At 45.8% G+C, this 20273-nt stretch overlaps 1 protein-coding gene across 5 annotated transcripts in view; it reads right to left on the bottom strand.

Annotated features, from left to right (window-relative positions):
* Positions 1-10628: 10628 nt before the first annotated feature.
* Positions 10629-20273, bottom strand: part of SPIRE1 (spire type actin nucleation factor 1) — a 524996-nt gene continuing 515351 nt past the window's right edge. For all 5 annotated transcript variants that reach the window (XM_063923426.1, XM_063923427.1, XM_063923428.1 and 2 more), the window contains 4 exons: positions 15335-15405; positions 15062-15089; positions 14830-14975; positions 10629-12714 (listed from right to left, as the gene is read on the bottom strand). In XM_063923426.1, coding sequence (XP_063779496.1) covers positions 12456-12714; positions 14830-14975; positions 15062-15089; positions 15335-15405 — 504 coding nt within the window. In that variant the 3' untranslated portion in view covers positions 10629-12455. The remainder of the gene's footprint in view (positions 12715-14829; positions 14976-15061; positions 15090-15334; positions 15406-20273) is intronic.

Genomic DNA, 20273 nt, shown 5'->3' with positions numbered 1-20273 from the left:
GGTTCTGGAGGCCTTGCAAGACTTTCCGTTTGAACCTCTTGAATCTGCGGACCGTAAGTGGCTTTCTCTTAAGGTCTTGTTTCTGCTGGCTATTGCCTCTGCTAGACGGGTGTCAGATTTGGGTGCCTTGTCTTGTAGGTCCACCTGATTTTTCACCGTGATCAGGCGCTTCTTAGAATGCGCCCCGGTTATCTACCTAAGGTGGTGTCTTCTTTCCACCTTAACCAGGAGATTGTGGTTCCGGCCTTTGTCTCTCCTGTCTTGTCCTCCAAAGAGAGGTCTTTGGATGTGGTATGGGCTTTCCGTATCTATGTGAAGAGGACAGCCTCCGTTAGGAAGTCTGATTCTCTCTTTGTACTGTTTGGTTTTCACAAATGTGGCTAGCCTGCAGACCTTGGCCAGATGGATTAGAATGGTGATTGCACATGCTTATGTTACAGACTGGCCTTCCAGCTCCTGCTACCATCAAAGCCCATTCTACTCGGTCGGTTGGACCTTCTTAGGCGGCCCGCCGTGGTACGACCCTTGAACAATTGTGCAAGGCGGCTACGTGGTCCTCAGTAAACACGTTCATAAGGTTCTATGCCTTCGATACTTCCACCTCCCAGGATGCCTTCTTTGGACGCCGATGTTATTCCCTGTGGAATACCAGTGTACCCCGCAGCAGAAAAGAAGATTTATGGTAAGAACTTACCCTTGTAAAATCTTTTTCTGCAAGGTACACTGGATTCCACAGGACGCCCACCCTGACGCACTTAGCTTCTATGGGTTGGTATGTCATTAGCCGCTGATACTTTCTCCTGTCCTGAGAATGTGGTGTCTGTGGCTACTAACAGTTGTCGTCTCTTTTACCTGCTACTGCATTGGACTGGTTAACAAAACTGAGCTCCTGTGCACGGAGGTGGGGTTATACAGGAGGCGGCGCTGAGCATCTTGGGAACAGTCAAAGTTTTTAGCCTGTTGATGCCTCGAATCAAGATCCTACTCTACACCCCAATGTTATTCCCTGTGGAATCCAGTGTACTTCGCAGAAAGAGATTTAACAAGGGTATGTTCTTACCATAAATCTCCTTATTTCATCAAAGCATCAGACTGCCAATTGCATGCACCATCCCATTGCTTATGCATTTTTAGTAAAACTGAATGATCATGAATCAAAGAGAACATTATGGATTATGATCCTGGTGCTAATAGTTATTTAAGTGAACAATCAGGGCTGATTACTTCATTGTACCTACCTTGAAACCTTACTCTAGTCTAACGTGACATACTGTGTTATTACTGTGACCCGTTATTTCACCCCCGTATCAGTTATATCTTGTTCTACAGAAACACTGTCTCTAATGCCTTGTCTTGGGAAAACAGTTATGTTCTGGACTTCTGCAAGGAGAACTAGCATTATGATATCTAAGTTAGTGGTACCCAAACTTTCTTCACTCACAGTGGCCAAGAGTATCATCATGTTTTTCATGGCACCACTAAAATAATAGTTTTTTATTCATAAATTTGGAAAAAAAATTACATTAAAGTAAATTGTGCCGACCTGTCATCCTTAGGGTCAGTTATGTGGTGGTGCACAGTTGTGCTTCTGAATGTCTGCATGTTTTATGATTGGCAGCCACCAGCACTGGTTTTGCCTATCACTGACTATTTGATTAGGTTCTGAACCACCAACCGAGACACCCCTGCAAGGGCCTTGTGGCACCCAAGGGTGCAGTTTGGGAATCACTGACCGAAGGTATAAAGGTCAAACTTCCAATAATATTGTAGAGGTGGAGGGGTATAATTCAATTGAAGTAGAAAACTGCCGCCTGTCGAAAAGACGGCAGTTTTCGACTTTTTAAGGTCGAATCCTGATTCGGACTATTCAATATTTTGCAAAATTTTTCGACAAGTCGATAAATTCGACTTCTCTAAAAGCACGTGGATCGGCGGAATAGCTGCCGATCCACGTGTTGATGTCAAAAACGGAGACAAATCCGACAGGTTTTTGCCCCCTTTTCGACCATCTCAGTCCGACATCAAAATGATGTCGGACTGAGATGCGGACCCAGAGGAGGCGAGAGGGGGGGGGGAGCTGCAGGGACAGCCGGCTGGCATACAGGGAGATCAGCGCTGCAGCTGGTTGTCACTCACCCGCCTGACCTCACGGCAGCTTCCACCCGGCTCCAGCACGCTGCTGGAGCCGGGTGGAAGCTGCCGTGAGGTCGGACGGCTGAGTGACATTCAGCTGCAGTGCTACTCCGTAGCGCTGATCTCCCTGTATGCCCGACGGCTGTCCCTCCGCGGCTCGCCCCCCCCTCTCCTCCTCTGGGTCCCATCTAAATTAGACTTGAAAAAGTTGAATTTTAGATGGGATCGAATAGGGGTTGTCGGATCCATTCCGACAAATACATGTCGGAATGGATCCAACTTTAATTGAATATACCCCTGAGTTTCCCTTATCCAAAATCCCACATTTTTGGTTCCCCTACTGAGATAATGACATATCTCCTATATATTAGCCCAAGTCTGTGACTCTGTGCCTGCCGTAACGCTGGGCGGAGTCACAGATGTGGGCTAAGCTACTGACGTCACACACTCTTCTCCCCCCGGACCCGCGCCAAAGATGTGAGGGCGGGAGGCGACGCAGCTGCCGAGGGAGGTGTGCCTGGCGTAGGGGACACACATGTGCCTGGCTGGGGGGACACACATGTGCCTGGCTGGGGGGGGGGGGGGAAGAAGATGTGCCTGGAGGGGGGGGGGGGGGGATATACTGTACATGTGCCTGGCTGGGGGGGAGATGTGCCTGGCTAGGGGGGGGGGGGGGAGAGATGTGCCTAGCTGGGGGGACATGTGCCTGGCTGGGGGGGGGGCATGTGCCTGGCTGGGGGGGGCGGGGGAAATGTGAGGCAGAGCGCCTCACGCGGGAGCAGGGACACCCCCACAGTTACCCTGACACTGCGCCTGGGTGGCCTGCGGACCTGCTGCTGCTAATGGACAACCACCCCCAGCGCCTCCTTACCCCCTACCCCACCTGTGGCACCCCCACACTCGCCCATCCACCACCTTCCACCATCCGCTGCACCACCACCCCACCCCCACATTCCGCGCCTCCAGACCCCCCAGCCTCTACAGACACCCTCCCCCATCCACCGTCAACCCCCGCAGCCGCACATCCCCCACACGCAACGCCTCCTCAGCCCATACCGCATCTGCAGCAGACCCGCAGCCACCCATCCACCACCCGCACTGCCCTCGGCCCTTCCACCATCCGCCGCACCTGCCACTCCCCCACACGCAGCGCCTCCAGACCCTCTACACCACCCACGCACCCCACTCCACTGCCCCTTCCTCATCCACAGAACATCCCATCCGCACACCCCCATCCGCAGGAGACCCACAACATCCACAGACATCCTCCCCCATCCGCAGTCATTCCCCGCAACCAACCCCACCCGCACCACCTCCTGACCTCCTCCCCACTGCACCCACCCCTCAACCACCCGCGCCGCCTCCAGACCCCCTCCCCCATCTGCCACACTCCCGCACCTGCTCCTCCCCCACATGCATCGCTTCTGGACCCCCTACCCCACCCTCAGCGCACTCACCCATTCCCCACCCGCACCACCTTCTGACAGCCTGCCCCACTGCACCCGCCCCTCCACCACCCGCAGCACCTCCCAACCCCCTCCCCCATGTGCTGCACCTGCCCCTCCCCCACACACGGCGCACTCGCCCCTTCCCCACCTGCAGCGCCTCCGGAACCCCCTCCCCCATCCACCAGATCCCCGTACCTGCCCCTCCCCGCCGCACCTGCCCATTCACCACCTGTAGCGCCTTTGGACTCTTCCACCATCCGCCGCACCACCACCCCTCCCTCACATGCGGACCCTCCAGACCCCCTACACCAGCCACGGCCCCCACTGCCCTGCCCCTCCCTCAACCACAGACCCTCCCAACCACAGCCCCCCCTCCACAGCCTCTACAGACACACTCCCCCATCCACCGTCAACCCCCGCAACCGCCCCTCCCTCACTCGCAGCACATCCTGACCCCCTATCCCACCCGCTGCCCCACTGCACCCGCCCCTCAACCACCTGCACCGCCTCTGGACCCCCTCCCCCATCTGCTGCACCCCCGCACCTGCCCCTCCCCAACGCACATCTCTTCCGGACCCCCTACCCCACCAGCAGCGCACTCACCCCTTCCCCACCTGCAGCCCCTCCGGAACCCCCTCACCCAGCCCCCAGAACCCCGTACCTGCCCCTCCCCTACCCGCGGCACCCCCCACCCTCCCCCACCCATACCGCCTCTGGATCCCACTCCCCCGCACATCCCCACCCGCAGCGCCTAACGACCCCATCCGCTTTCCCCCCCACACCCGCTGCATTCTGTACAGTGTGCCCTGCAGGCGCTGTTCACACCGTCGCAAGGGCCTACGCCCCTTCACCATCCAACGCCCCTTCACCATCCAACGCCCTTTAATTGTGCAATATTGAACCGCTCACAAAACTAGGAATGCAGGTAATACTTCATATAATACATATATTGAACGGCGTACAGGGGTTAAGGGGGCGTAGCCCCTTACGACGGTGTGAAGAGCGCCCGTAGGGCGCATTGAAGCACCTAGTATTATATATTATGTGTATATATAGATATATTATATAATATACATATATATGTATCTATATATACACATAATATATAAGTCATTATCTCAGTAGGGGACATAAAAATGTGGGATTTTGAATTTTGGATAAGGGATACTCAACCGGTAATTAATCCTATAAACTGCACTAGAAAAACTGATCACATTTAGAAATGTGTTCTGCATCTTTGTCAGTATGTTTCCATTTTAGTCAGTCCAACTATTTATGAACAATCATTATCTATAATGACAAGAGCAGCCTATAGATATAAAACTATTACCAGAAGGAGCAATCTAATAGGAATTTAAAGTTATAAAGTGCAGTCCCCCCAATCAAAGTGCAGTTAGTTTTAATAGTATCTAACAAAACTTTCTTTAGAGGTAATGTCACTCTTCAGCAAATATTGCTGATGTTGGGAGGCAGACTACTGATAAATGACTACATGGTGAGGAATATATACGTTATGGTAAGAACTTACCGTTGACAATGGTATTTCTCCTATGTCCACAGGATAACAATGGGATATGATGGAGCGATAGCGGATTGGCACCAAACGATCACAAGCTTTCAGTCCTCCCAGGATGCAACGGGCCCGTACATATATATCCCCGCCCACTGGCTCAGGCAAATCAGTTGGATTCCAAAGCGTTTAGGCAGGAGCATCATGTAGAGACGTAATCAGGCGAGAAGAACACACATGCACACCTATCCGTATAAGAAGGAAGGTTAGTGAGTAGAAAGATCCTCAAATTAGGTGCGTCAGGGTGGGATCCCTGTGGAACCTGTGGACATAGGTTAAATACCGTTATCAACGGTAAGTTCTTATCATAACGTATATTTCTCCGGCTGGGTCCACAGGTTATCCATAGGATAACAATGGGATTTCCCAAAGCAATTTTTAGTGGTGGGGACGCTCCTGATTGGACAGGAGAACCCTTCGCCCGAATTCAGCGTCATGAGAGGCAAAAGTATCGAAGGCCTAACGTCTAATAAGTGTGTTAATGGAAGACCATGTGGCTGCCTTACCTATCTGTTCTGCTGAAGCACCATGCTGTGCTGCCCATGAAGGACCTACCTTACAAGTAGAGTGAACAGAGACATTAGCCGGAACAGGGAGATCAGCTCGAGAATATGCTTCTGAAATCGTCATTCGAAGCCATCTTGCCAGCGTCTGTCTAGTAGCAGGCCATCCTCTCTTGTGAAATCCATAGAGAATGAAGAGAGAATCTGTTTTTCTGATGGCACTGGTATGATCCACGTAGATCCTTAATGCCCGGACTACGTCCAGTGATGCATCACCCGCAGAAAGTCCCGATACCTGAAAATCCGGGACTACAATTTCTTCATTAAGGTGGAATCTAGACCCCACCGTAGAAAGATACCTAGACCTAGTTCTGAGAACTACTTTATCTGGATAAAACATCAGATAAGGAGATTAACATGACAGTGCTCCTAAATCTGACACTCTTCTAGCTGATGCCATAGTCAGTAGAAAGAGAACTTTAGCTGTCAACCATTTAAGATCCACTTTATTTAGTGGTTCAAACGGAGCAACTGGAAGGGCTTTGAGAACTAGACTTAAGTCCCAAGGCACTGTAGGAGAAACAAAAGGAGGTTAAATGCGCAGCATTCCCTGGAAAAAGTATGCACATCCTGCAATTTGGCAATTTTCTTTCGGAACCATACAGTCAATGCTGACACTTGCATTCTCAAGGAAGCCACCCTTGAATCTTATCCATTCCTGCCTGAAGGAATGCTAGAACACTGGAAACTCTGAAAGATTTCGGGTCCATACCTCTTCCATTGCACCAATCAATATAGGCTTGCTATATTTGGTGATAAATACGAGCCAAGGAAGTTTTCCTTGCTCTGAGCATTGTTTGATTTACCTGTGAGAATCCTTGACTTCAGGATATAGATTTCAAGAGCCACGCCATCAAGACAGTCGATCCAGATAACTGTGATAACAAGGACCCTGCATTAGTAGATCTGGGCGTAGAGGAAGCAGAAATGGCATTCAACATTTTCTGTGGATCTGTGTACCAACGCCTTCTGGGCCAAGCCGGAGCTATTAGAATCCCCGCATCTGGACTGGTTTTCCTTTAGGAGTGTCCCGTGCCTGAATCAGGACCATGTATATGGCCCGAAATGCTAACAGGTTTATTAGCAGGCAACTTTCTTCTGTGGTCCATAGTCCTAAGAATCATAATCTTCCGGACAATGGCCCCCCCAGCCCCGAAGACTGGCATTTATTATCTTGATCTCCCAACCTAATATCCAAAAGGGTGTCCCCTGGCCTAGATGGAATGTCTGTAGCCACCAGGCTACTGACTTTCTTACCTTTTCTGACAGTACCATGTACTTGTTTGTTTATCTTCCATCTGGCCCACCTACACCACCTGGTATTCACAGGTAGTCTCCCATCAGAGAATTTAACCAGGCACAACACTGCTTAACTTCCAATATCAGATGAGATTGGACATATCCAGTGTGATGCGGCTGTAGATAGAGACAGATGCTGCATAGGTCTTGAGTGGAATTGTGCACACTCCACCATGTCTATTGTTGACACCATCAAACCCATAATTCGCATTGCTGCGTGAATTGATATTGTTTGACTGTGTAACAACTCCCCTGACTATACCTTGGATATTCTGTTCCAAGGTAATAATTTCTGCAGACTTGAATTCAGTACAGCACTACCATGAGTCATCCATTGTGACGGAACCAGAGATGACTTTGCCAATTTATGAACCACCCGTGCCTCTGCAGACAAGTTATTGTGTGTTGGAGATGGCACAGAAACCATTCCTGTAATTGTGCTAGGATAAAAAAGGTGGTCAAGGAATGGCAATTTTCTTATCCCCTGCTAGCGGAGATAAACTGCCATAATCATTTTGGTAAATACTCTGGAGCTGTGGCTAACCCAAAGGGTAAGGCCTAGAACTGAAATGTTGCTGAAGGATGGTAAACCTTGAGATAACACTGATGGACAGTGCTATAGGAGCCTGTAGGTAAGCATCCTGACTTATCCAGGAATACCATGTAATCTACTGGCTCCCCGCCAAAACTATGGAGCGTAATGTCTCCATGTGAACCGTGGTACCCAAACCTATCTGTTCAGACCTTTTGAGATTGAGAATGAAGCGAAGGATCCTTCTGACTCAAACCCAGGTTGGAGTAGAAACCCCTCATTGTGCATGGGTTACCAGAATGACTATTCCTGACAAAAGCAATTTCTGAACAGCTTCATGCAAATCCCTCGCCTTCGCCTCTACCCAAGATAGGCTGGAACAGAAGAACCTTTGAGGAGGATGCTTCTTGAAAGGAAAGAATAAACTAGAGATACCGCTTCTTGCACCCATCTGTGCAAACTGAAGAAGCCGGCCCGCTACCTGGAATCCCCCAGAAGGAGACCTGTACCATCATGCTGATGGCTTATCCTCTTGTTTAGAAGCTGGACCGATAAGGCCGAAAATCAGACCCCTAACCAGGGGCTATATGTAGAAGGAAACGTGACCTTCTTGGAGTCTGCTTCTGACTCCCGAATATCTGTTAATTCTTTACTCAACAGAGAGTTCCAGCCAAAGTTAAGTTCCCAGAACCTTCTTTGATTCTGAATCAGCTTTCCATGTATGTAAGCAAACTGCTCTGCGAGCAACTATTGTGAAGGGTGATGCCTCCATGAAGCATTACCCAATCTATTTCTGCCTGTTACAAGACTAGGCAGCTATCTTGCTTCTTTCCATGCAAGCTGAAGTCATGGCTGGCCTTATGACTGCCACAGACATTATAGTTTTTTCTTTTTGAAAACCATTCCTCTTCTGATGTTGACGGCAGAGGCCATATAGATTTTTGCACTATCAAATGACATGCGTATGTATTTTGGGAGGCACTTCCCTATTTTAAACAGTCCCCAGCTGGAAAAGAATATTGGAATCCCATTTACCGGGAATTCTATTTTATTGGGTGTAGACCAAACCTTTTCCATGCATTCTGCCCTCGTGAGGAGGCCCAATTATTGTTTTGGGACGTTTAAACACAGGTGCCTTATTTACAGACTCTGCTGCCTCTAATGACAGACTAGCCTTTTCTGCTCTAATTAATTCAGCTTATTCATTAAGCTGATATGTTTTACCTGTTCTTCGTATGCTGAAGTAGAGTATATAGAGCTTTCATCGTCTGATGATCATCATGTGTAGCATGTGAAGTCGATGATTTATTTACATTCGGTTCATCAGCTTGTCTTATTGGAGAAGCTGTTGGGGATATACCGTAGGTAGGGAGCTGCATGTATGAGTTAATAGTGACCCTGTTCCTGGTACTGAAGCTGTAAGAATTAACTTTTCAGCTAAACTGGACAAGGTCTGTGCAAATATTGCCCCAATGGGTCTATCTATACCTAATGTAGATCATGGATGTATTATGCTGAACAGCAAACCATTTTACATAAACCATCCTGTACCAGATCATAGAGGATAATACAGTTTTTACAAAACAACATGATATGAGTGTTGGTGTTACTGTAAGTGTACCCTCATCACTTTTGCCGCTCTTAGACATGATAAATAATCAGCACTTTCACAGTGTACTACACAATTTGTGACTGTAACCACTTTATCTCTCTAAAGTGATATCAATCTGACCCTACCCATGCACCCGCATTGAGTATCAGAAGATCAACTGACAAACATATATTAAAGTCAGCAATCACACTAGCAGTCAGTCACATGTTATATATTAGTCATATGAGCATAATATCAACTACAAACACATTTTAGAGTATGTAGGAGTACATATTACTGAATTCTGTTCTATACAGATCTTAACGTATTCAGACGCAATGCGAAGAAAACCACAGTAATGTACACAGACTCATATGCAATAGGCACTAAACTTAACTATATATACTAACAAAAGTAGATAGAAATTTAGTATAACCCGTACTCAGCAGAGTGGGATACAGGGAGACTCACCTCACTTCCAAGATCGATCAATACGTTAGCGAACGCTGAGTGGATCCAGACGCTACTAGTGTACACTGCCGCTCCGTGAACACAGACGCACCGGTCATACAGACGCCTGTACTGCGACCGGGTCTTCTCGCGGTAGCGTTTAGTGAACCCAGATGCAGCAGCGTATGCTGCGACTGAGAACCCTCGTGGTAGCGCCTGAGACGGAAGTGAGGCAACAGTTCATGGCGGGAGACCGACGGAAACTGGTCATGAACTGGGGGGAGGGGCGACCAGGAGAGCGTCTGACTCCCCACCGCTGACATCAACCCTAGAGATCGCGGCCTCATGCTATTCCTGGTGTCTTATGATCCCTAAGGCCTAGCGCTGGAGCAGCCGTGGTGGCGGCACACCAGCTACTGTTTGGTAGTCTCCTCCCAATACAGTGCAACTGTGTCCGTATTCCCCTTCTAAGTGGAACCGATGCCTTACCTTCTCCCCATGCTCCGGCCACAGCCTGGTAACGTCTGCTGGACCTGCTAGTATATCCGACACAGACGCCCACCAAGACAGCACTGTACCGTGGGTAAGCGTTGTTGCGACCCGGCGGAGAGTTGCTGGAGCGACTCTTTCCAATATGCGTATAAGACGCTGTTAGGAAAGATCACTCAAAAACCATAGTAAGACTATAAAAATAAAATAAGAAAGCTTAGGGCTGCCAAGAAACAGCAGCCCTCTGACCATGGTTCGGCTCCTGCCGCACCAAACAAAAAACTGATTTGCCTGAGCCAGTGGGCGGGTATATATGGACAGGCCCATTGCATCCTGGGAGGACTGAAAGCTTGTGATCGTTTGGTGACAATCCGCTATCGCTCCATCATATCCCATTGTTATACTGTGGATAACCTGTGGACCCAGCCGGAGAAATATTAAGTGAGTGTTGTTCAGAAATGTATAGCACCAGGTACTATTTTCACTAAAACACTTTTACTATATAACCAGGTCCATCACTACACCCACCTCTATTTAGAGAAAAAACACAGAGTTAATATGTCAAGGCATTTTATTGTCCTCACGGAAGCGCTGCAAGCTGCTTCTGTGGAGAAATTACAGGGAGGTAAAGAGATAACGAGGAACAGAGCACATCAATAAGATAAACTTCAAAACAGCTACAATCAATGAAGGCCCAAGTCACTACAAGGGCACATGGTAAGGGCAGCCAACCTTTGGCACTCTAGGTGGACGTGAAGTACCACTCCCATGATGCATAGCTTGCTGGAGTGCCAAAGGTTTTTGTCAAACGGTCACAGCTTGCAGGCTACCAGAAATAAAGCACTGCAGGCTTCCACTGATAGTCAACAAGCAGGAACCAATGAGAAAACAAAATACTGGTCAAAAATGTTTCAATTTACACCACAGGGTGTTTACACTGATTCCACAGCTAGAAAATAAATGCCTCAAACATTTGTAGGGTATAAAATAGAACTAAAAAAATAAAAACCCAAAAACAAACATCTTCAATGCAGAGAATTCTAGCATGACTAACATATTGCTCAAAACTGACGTTATATTACGGTCAATGTACATATAAATATAGCTTTCCTCCAGTGTCAAATCTCCCTGCCTTCAGTGACGAGAACACAGCCTAGTTATTAATAAATATAGTACAAGTATTTACAAACAGTATTTTCTGTTACATGAATGTGAACCAGGTAGTGAACCTGACACTATAGTGCCTCCAGGAGTATGCAAGCTGCAATTGTCAACTGCTCGTCTTCAGCATCACAGCTACTGTAGGTGGAAGATACAGGTCTGTCACTGCTGATCAGACTGACATACCAGGGGGTTTGCAGGATAGAAGGAGTTACAGAATCCTCTGTGATATTGCTACAGTCCAACACCTATTACCTGCGGCAAAGGCCAACAGTTAAGCCAAGAACAGCGGCGTATCTGTGTGTTTTTTTTAAATGTATTTCCCATCCCCCATCAAGGAAAATAAACCTAGAAATGAAGGAATGGGTTGGCAGCTAGTATACACACCTGTATAGTGTTTGATTGAATACTCACCACCATATTGCTATATGTTATCCTACTTAATGCACTTGAACACAACATGGGTTAAAACAGGCTTGAGCTTAGGTGGTCTACACCAAGACATTATACACTGTACCAGTGCCACTAGCAAGTCCTGTGCAGAGTCTCCTGACACACCGGTCTTCACACCCTCACAGAAACAAAACTGGCATGAGGATCTAGAACGCATGACATAAAGGGACTTAATAAGGTTTGGTCTGGGAAGACTTCATTTGGCACTAAGGGAAGAAATACAAGTGCTATGATTCTCTAGCTTGGGTTTCTACCAATAACCCTACTGCATGTAACAAAATACCTGAAGCTCCAATATCTCAGCACCGACACTACTGCTCTCAAGCAGATCTTCTGCACTAAGACATCGTTCATTGTCATTTTGGCCACAGCTAATTCAGATCATGACTAGTAAAGTACAAACATGGACGTAGGATGGAAAGAAAATACACAAAAAACAATCCCCAACAATTGTCCCACACTTTTCAAAGGGCAACAGGATATGTAGTATTTTCTATGCGGATACAGTGCCAGCTTTACCCTGATGGGTTTCTCTTGCAAGTAGAATGTTCTGATCTCCGTCGGAGTCCACGTAGTAACACTTAATCACGAATGGACAGATAAAGAAAAAAAAAAGGCAATAGCTGCATTCTTCCAGTGCAAAGAAAACGTTGCATGGTGACGCAGCCTATTTTAGAGCAAGTAAAAAATAAAGACAGCCCGGTTATTCATAAACACAGAAGCTAGATAAAAAGGGAAATAAAACAAGATAAAAAAGGCACAAGAGTCAAATCTCATTGATTGTTCTCTCTGTGGGCCGGAACTCAGATGTCCCCGTGGATGACAAGTAAAATGATTGGGTCTTCCTTTTTAACCGGGCCCTCTTGTTAGCAAGCGTCAAGCTTCGGCGGCTGGAGCTAATGATATCAGAGATAAACTTTTTGCAGTCCACACACACTTCCATTGTACTCCAGTCTTCCATAAGCTCTTTTGGAAACTGAAGCTCATCATCAGACTTGTCCACAGATTTTGACTTGGAGGGCAACCTGTAAGACAAAAACATTTTCACCAGACCAGGAAATGCTGCATCCACACAGATTTACTTAATCAACCCCCAAACATTTTTTATTTCTAAGGTACACGATGATTTGGGATGGGATACCGTTATAGTGGACTGTGCCAATATGGCCTCTCCTAGTACAGCACCAAATATAAGCAACTATACCTGTTACATTCAGGGGTAGAGTCAATTCTTTTTGCGGCACTCTAAGTATTGTGCGCCCGACTGACCTTTTCCATTGTTGCACTGATTGGAACGTGACTGTTGCAGACTGTTCATTACTTATCGCGATTGTCACGTCAAAAGCACCAGAGTGGCTAGACCTGTCTAAACTATTGGGCACCTTGTTGGTTGTTTTAAATGAACACAGATTCTTGTTATACAGAATGTCTGATTTTAAAGCAATGAGAAATATTCATGAGAATTTATACCTATGATCCCACTGATGAAGCTGTTATTGCTAATTGTACAAAGAGCGTGTGCGAGTGAATCTGTTTACAGACAGCAACTTGGCGTGGAAGTGGAAAAAAGGCGTGGCTGCTGCATTATAGCACTTTGTATCCAGATTCAGGGGGTATCCAATTAGCCAGTCACACACAGATATACGTGTTGCATAATATCAAATTAAACAGCACAGTCTCCTGGTGCATCCTAGTCACACTATCTATAATAGCAAGAGATCAGCAGTTTGGTTTTGACTCCATTTGGGATGCGGTCAAGATCCCACCGGACGGAATCCCGGCGGTCGGAATACAGACACCGGAATCCCGACCGGCACAATCCTGACATATTCTCCCTCTGCGGGTGTCAACGACACCCATAGAGGGAGAATAAATTAGTGTGCCGAGCATAGCGAGGCACCGTGCCCGCAGCCTGGCGAGCGCAGCGAGCCCGCAAAGGCCTGCATTGCGCTCTCCCCCCCTTTTGGGATTGTGTCGGTCGGGATTCCGTCCAGCGGGATTTCGTACCGATCCCCTCCATTCTCCCCTCCAGTTTCAGATCTAAGAAAAGAGGCCAAATGTCATGTTACCTGATCTTTCACAGACGTCTGTCCATGAAACATAACGTTTTGCATTTTATCTGAACTTGGTGGGAAGAATAGAGCCAAACCGAACAGCTCAGCTCTAGTATAAACATATATAAATAACATCTGTATAGTTCTGATGTTACCCGTCACTGTTATACGATAACATCTGTATTTTATAAGGAATAATGCTACAATAGATATTTTATACATATCCTATATATTCTATTATAGTTATTATAGCGTGTAATGTACAGAACAAGACTTAATCAAATTACTATATAGATTATAACCTGCATTTACAGCATAAGAGTATGTATTTGTGTGTTAACCAGTGATTCCAGGACTATGGGGCAGATTTAACGAGTGATATTCTTGTTATCACTCTTTACTAATCGTACAGTATATGTTCAGGCAGTAATACCGACACCTTAATCCCAAAAGGATCAGGATCCAGATGACGGAATCCCAACAGTCAGGATCCCGAAGGTAAGCATTAACAGCTGCCTTAGGTTTAGCATGTTGGAGGGCGGGGGTTAAGTTTAGGCACCCTCCAAGAAGGGTTAGAGTTAGGCTGCGGGGTGGGGGAGGTTAGGGTTAGGCTGTTAGGCACCAATGGTGGAGTGCTAGGGTTAGGCACTAAGGGGGAGGGTTAGATTTAGGATGCAGGAAAGGGGGGAGGTAATTATTTTTAGGCACCGCCGGGGGAGGTTAGGGTTAGGCTGCGGACAGGGAGGGTTAGGGGTGGGATGTTACAGTACCTAACGCACCCCTGTAGGCATTGCTGGCGTCGGGATGCTGGCATCGGGATACTGACCGCCGGCTTTTCATACTGAATCCAATCTTACATGGTGCTCCAACCAATCAGCTCATGGCTGTCATTTTTCAAACACATGACAGTTAGTATCTGATTGGCTGGAGCATCATTTAAGATTAGCACTCATTTTTAAATTTGCCCTTACACTATATGTGAAGTTGTGAAATTCCAGTCATGTTTCTAATACACCTGTGTAATAAACAGTGGATCCATGAAAAGTATGTAGCAGACACAGTGGATGACATTTCCCCATCACTTACTTAGGCAAGCTCCGCAGGGTCCGGTGATGACTGGTGGAAGGCTTCTCAGGCTTCTCAGGCCTCAGGAAACTATCCCCTCTCTGCAAAGTGGAAGGTCCCAGGGAAAAGATTGGGAGTGTGGAATATGGCTTGGAAGGTAATCTCATCTATGTAACAAGAGAGATAAGTACAAATCAAGGCACTGATGGCAGAACACATACTATAAATTGGTTCCTGCTGTTTTTGCACTTACCTTTTTGCAACACTGTGAGCAGACAGGCCTATAAATACAGAGCATAGATCCAAATCAGTACATTGTCAGAAGACGTCACAGTCAGAACTGAAGGCCCCTACACGCCAAGTATTATTATTTATCTAACACAAAGCACCCTCTAACCTTCAAAGATACTTTATACACTTCCAGTAATAAATGATTTATTAGTAAGCCTGTTAACAATCAAATCCATATTGCTGTTAAACAATATATCGTTAAAATGCAAATATTTACTACAGAAAGTATACTTACCGTTTACAGAACTGACAAGTGTAAGACCACGTGAACAAGGAAAACCTCTTTGTTCGACAACATAAACAGAGCTGTGGAGGAGAAAATATAAATAACAGGCAGGTCAGTATATTATGACAGAAGCTGCAGAGACGGATAATCTGTAGTGAAATACATCCTACCTGTGACTAGTTTAACATTTTATCACACAAAATACAAGTTCTCCTCTTCTGTAAATGTGAGGGGATCAGTATGAAATATACCTACAATCAAAATCCCAGTGGTCAAAATACAGACAACAATTGACCGATGGTCAAAATATCGACATGGGCAAAATACCGACATTTAAAATGTTGACACGGTCAAAATACCAACAATTAAAATGTTGACAGCTCAAAAAGTTGACACAAGTTGTTTTTTGTGTGTGTTTTTTTGTGTGGTTTTGTACATTTTTTTTTGTGTTTTTGTACATGGACACCGTATAAGTGTACCACGTGCGCTCGCCATGCTTCAGGCACGGTGCCTCACTGCACTCGGCACACTATTATATTCTCCCTCCAGGTCCACTGGGATGGTAAAGTATGAACAAGTCGGTTTTGGTGAAAAAGTAATGAAAAATTCATGTCGACTTTTTGACCTGTCGACATTTTAAATGTCGGCATTTTGACCTTGTTGGTATTTTAAATGTTGATATTTTAACCATGTCTGTATTTTGACCATCGGTCAATGGTTGTCGGGATTTTGATTGTTGGTATAACTGACTGCATCCCAATGTAAGTTATGTACAAGGATGTACAGTGCAAAACACAATGAGAGAGCAACCTATATAGTGTCCCAACATCTCTTACCCTTATATCATTTGTGGTGTAAAGATGATCTCCCAAAATGTTATCAACTGTCCCAAAACCTACTTGTGACATCTACCTTATCTATCAAACATCTTCAGCTGTATTTTAAATGTATGTGATTTCTGCTCGATGATTCCTACACCTCTGCATTAACCCACAAACATCTTCAGCTGTATTTTAAATGTATGTGATTTCTGCACCTCTGCATTAACCCACAACCATCTTCAGCTGTATTTTAAATGTATGTGATTTCTGCTTGATGATTCCTACACCTCTGCATTAACCCACAAACATCTTCAGCTGTATTTTAAATGTATGTGATTTCTGCTTGATGATTCCTACACCTCTGCATTAACCCACAAACATCTTCAGCTGTATTTTAAATGTATGTGATTTCTGCTTGATGATTCCTACAGCTCTGCATTAACCCACAAACATCTTCAGCTGTATTTTAAATGTATGTGATTTCTGCATGATGATTCCTACACCTCTGCATTAACCCACAAACATCTTCAGCTGTATTTTAAATGTATCTGATTTCTGCTTGATGATTCCTACACCTCTGCATTAACCCACAAACATCTTCAGCTGTATTTTAAATGTATGTGATTTCTGCTTGATGATTCCTACACCTCTGCATTAACCCACAAACATCTTCAGCTGTATTTTAAATGTATGTGATTTCTGCTTGATGATTCCTGCAAACTATAACTCTTGATCTCTATTCACACCAATGTATAATTTAGCAGTGTATGTAATTGTATTTGTATAATATTAGTACTTGCTTATAGCTGATCTTATCTCTTGAATAGATGTTGGTCAGTGGAGTGGAGTTTATTAGCATACATGGACTAGTGTTTACTTAACACAGGGTAATATAAGCCCTTTGATTAGATGTCCAATTGGCTTCAGCTGAAGCCTTTGTAAATTAGAACTAGTATATGTTAGCATTCAGTTATGGGGCAGTTGTCTGCGGGGCAGTTGTCAGAAGTTTAGAAATATACGAAGTTTGGAAATGACAAAGTTAGGAAATTTTAAAAAGAACCGTTAAACGAACAGTTGAACAAACATTGAAAAACATTGGAAAGCAGGTAAATCTACCATTTAACTAACAATTTCCATAAGCATTTTCCTATCTATACTTTTCTCTTTATAAACACCATGCTCCACAAACTGTTTTTCCTCATAGCACTTCATGGTATCCTCTATAAAATGACATCGTCCTTCACTATTCCTGTTATGTATCGCTCTGTACACATTGCAGCCTCATTAATCCACTCCCCTCTTATTAACACTCATGAGCTTTTAACCTATCTATGTACACTAACTGTCACATCATCTACCTGTCACCTTAAGAAACTATCACACACCTCCCCCAACTATACCTATCTCTCTCTTCTTCTGCTTCTACTAGCTGGTGACATATCCCCAAATCCAGGTCCCATCCACATACCACGCTCACATTCAGCTGATTCACAACGGAATATAAAATCAACAAACCTTATCAACATCACATGTCTCCCATCTACCTGCAAGTCACTAAAATGTGCTTTATGGAATGCACGCTCTGTTTGCAACAAATTAACAGCTATTCATGACCTTTTCATAGCAAAAAAATTCAATATGCTGGCTATAACAGAAACCTGGCTCACACAATCAGACACCGCCTCCCCTGCAGCACTGTCACATGGTGGCCTCCACTTCACACACACCCCCAGGCCTGGTAACATTAAAGGAGGTGGTGTTGGAATATTACTGTCCAAATCTTACACGCACATCGTTTTACCACCTGTTCCCTCACTCACATTTTTTTTTAAATCAAGTGATTTTTATTGAGTTTTGTGTCACAGAAACATAACAAAACATCAACATTGAAAATTAACTATAACAATAACAATTGCCATCAATAAACAGATATTTTCAGATCACAATTTGGTGTGCGTGTTAATTCTTATCATATATATATCCACGACAAAGAGTATCCATATTATTACAAATGTCGCTCATGTGCTTAATACCTGCCCGCCCAGCCTTGTGCTACTCCAGCGATCCCACATCTCCGTAAATCGAGAGGTGGAACCCCGTATTTTATACATATGTCTCTCATGACGAATTACCTTGTTCACCAACACCCTCCAGTGCTCCACCCTAGGTACACCAGCAGAGAACCAGACCCTAGCGATAACCACCTTAGCTAGCGTAGTGAGACACAGGACATATTTGTACAGTAAAACAGAGTGTGTTTCCTCCAAATCTAACCCAAATAAACATATACCAGGATCTAATGTAGGGAGGGACGGTGCTGTCATGATCACATCACACCACACTTTATGCCAGAAAAGGGAAATCTCAGGGCAATCCCACAGTAAGTGCCAAAATCCGGCATCGGCTGCCCGACACCTGGGGCAGTTAGAATCTTCCCTAAGACCAGCCCTCTGCATAGTAACCGGAGTGCGATAGGCCCTGTGTAGAATGTAGAAAAAAACCTGTTTATACCTTATACATGGCGTAGTGTATTTAAGGGAACTCATAACCTGGAGCCACTGCTCATGGGACAATTGCCCCAAATCAGTCTCCCATTTAATACGGAGATTATTTAATAGATCGGGATAGCTATTATTATTTAAAGCAGCATATATGGTAGACACCTTCCCCCTCTGACTCAAAGAAGCAAGCAGCGTCCTAACAGGTGAGTCAGCAATCAATGGTGGGCCGCGAGGGAATTGGGTCTGTACAGCATGTCTAAGCCGAAAATACCGGAACATAGAAGTGTTAGGTACATCAAATTCGATCTTCAGTTGCTGAAATGACTTCAGCACTCCACCGTGGTATAGCTGACCCAGCGCCATGACACCCCTAGCAATCCATATATTATCTAGCGACATCTCATATAGCTCAGGGTATGCACCATTGAACCACAGTGGGGTACAGGTATCATGTCCCTCCCAGTCATATAAAGTGTGCGCATAGCACCAGATAAGCAAGGCTTGACGCAACAGGGGAGGCAAGCCAGACGTTAAGAGACCAGAAATGAGAAGCTGAAGAGGAGAGAGAGAGAAAGCAGGAGAACACTCCGTCCGCTCAGCCAGAAACCCCCTCACCGTAGCACCCAGAGAATCCCCGGTCCATTCACTCAGATGGGCCAGCTGAGCCGCCACATAGTATAGTCTGAGATCCGGGAGACTTGCCCCGCCGGACATCTGCATAGTGTTCTGATAGAGACCCGCGCTGGCCTGCCACTCCATATAAATGAGGATAAAACTCCCTCAATAACTTCTTGGGAAGGTAGACCGGGGAATTGTGCAGAACATAAAGGAACTTTGGCTGCATCACCATTTTAAATAAATTAACCCTACCCAGGACAGACAATGATAATTTTTTCCAGCTATGAGCCTTCTCTTTAAATGTCGCTAATATGGGGTCAATATTTTGGGCCACATAGCTACGCGCCATAGGAGTAATCCAGATGCCTAAATACTTGAACCGCAGTGTCCATTGCAAAGGATACGCCCCCCGTGTGTTTTCAGGGAGAAGGCCAGAAATAGGAAAAATGTGGGATTTGTCCCAGTTAATTAGCAGACCGGAAAAGATACCAAAATTCTCCACTACCTGTAACACTGTTTGTAGGGAGTCATCAGAGTCCTGTAGGAAAAGAAGCATGTCATCCGCGTATAGCGCCACCACATCCACATGACCCCCAATCTCAACTCCCTTGACCCCGCAATTACTGCGCAGCAGGGCGGCCAACGGCTCCACGGCGATCGCAAACAGTGCAGGAGATAGGGGGCAACCCTGTCGAGTGCCTCTCTCCAACGCAAAAAGCTCAGACGTGAAACCATTGGCCGTCACACGAGCCACAGGCAAGGAATACAACAACTGGATAAAGCTAATAAATCGAGGGCCAAAAGCAAATTTCTCCAGCACCCCCCACAGGTACCTCCATTCTACGGAGTCGAACGCTTTGGCCGCATAAAGGGACACCACCACCGCGTCCGACCCCACCATATCACTTCTCTGGAGATGACAGAACAATCTACGCAGATTTTGGGCCGTGGATTTACCCGGCATAAAGCCAGTCTGGTCTGGATGAATTATTGCTGCAATTACCAAAT

Source organism: Pseudophryne corroboree, chromosome 5 (assembly GCF_028390025.1).
Source record: "Pseudophryne corroboree isolate aPseCor3 chromosome 5, aPseCor3.hap2, whole genome shotgun sequence".
Taxonomy (NCBI): domain Eukaryota; kingdom Metazoa; phylum Chordata; class Amphibia; order Anura; family Myobatrachidae; genus Pseudophryne; species Pseudophryne corroboree.
Note: the sequence above shows the minus strand (reverse complement) of the source record. Positions and strands in the feature narration are given on the sequence as shown.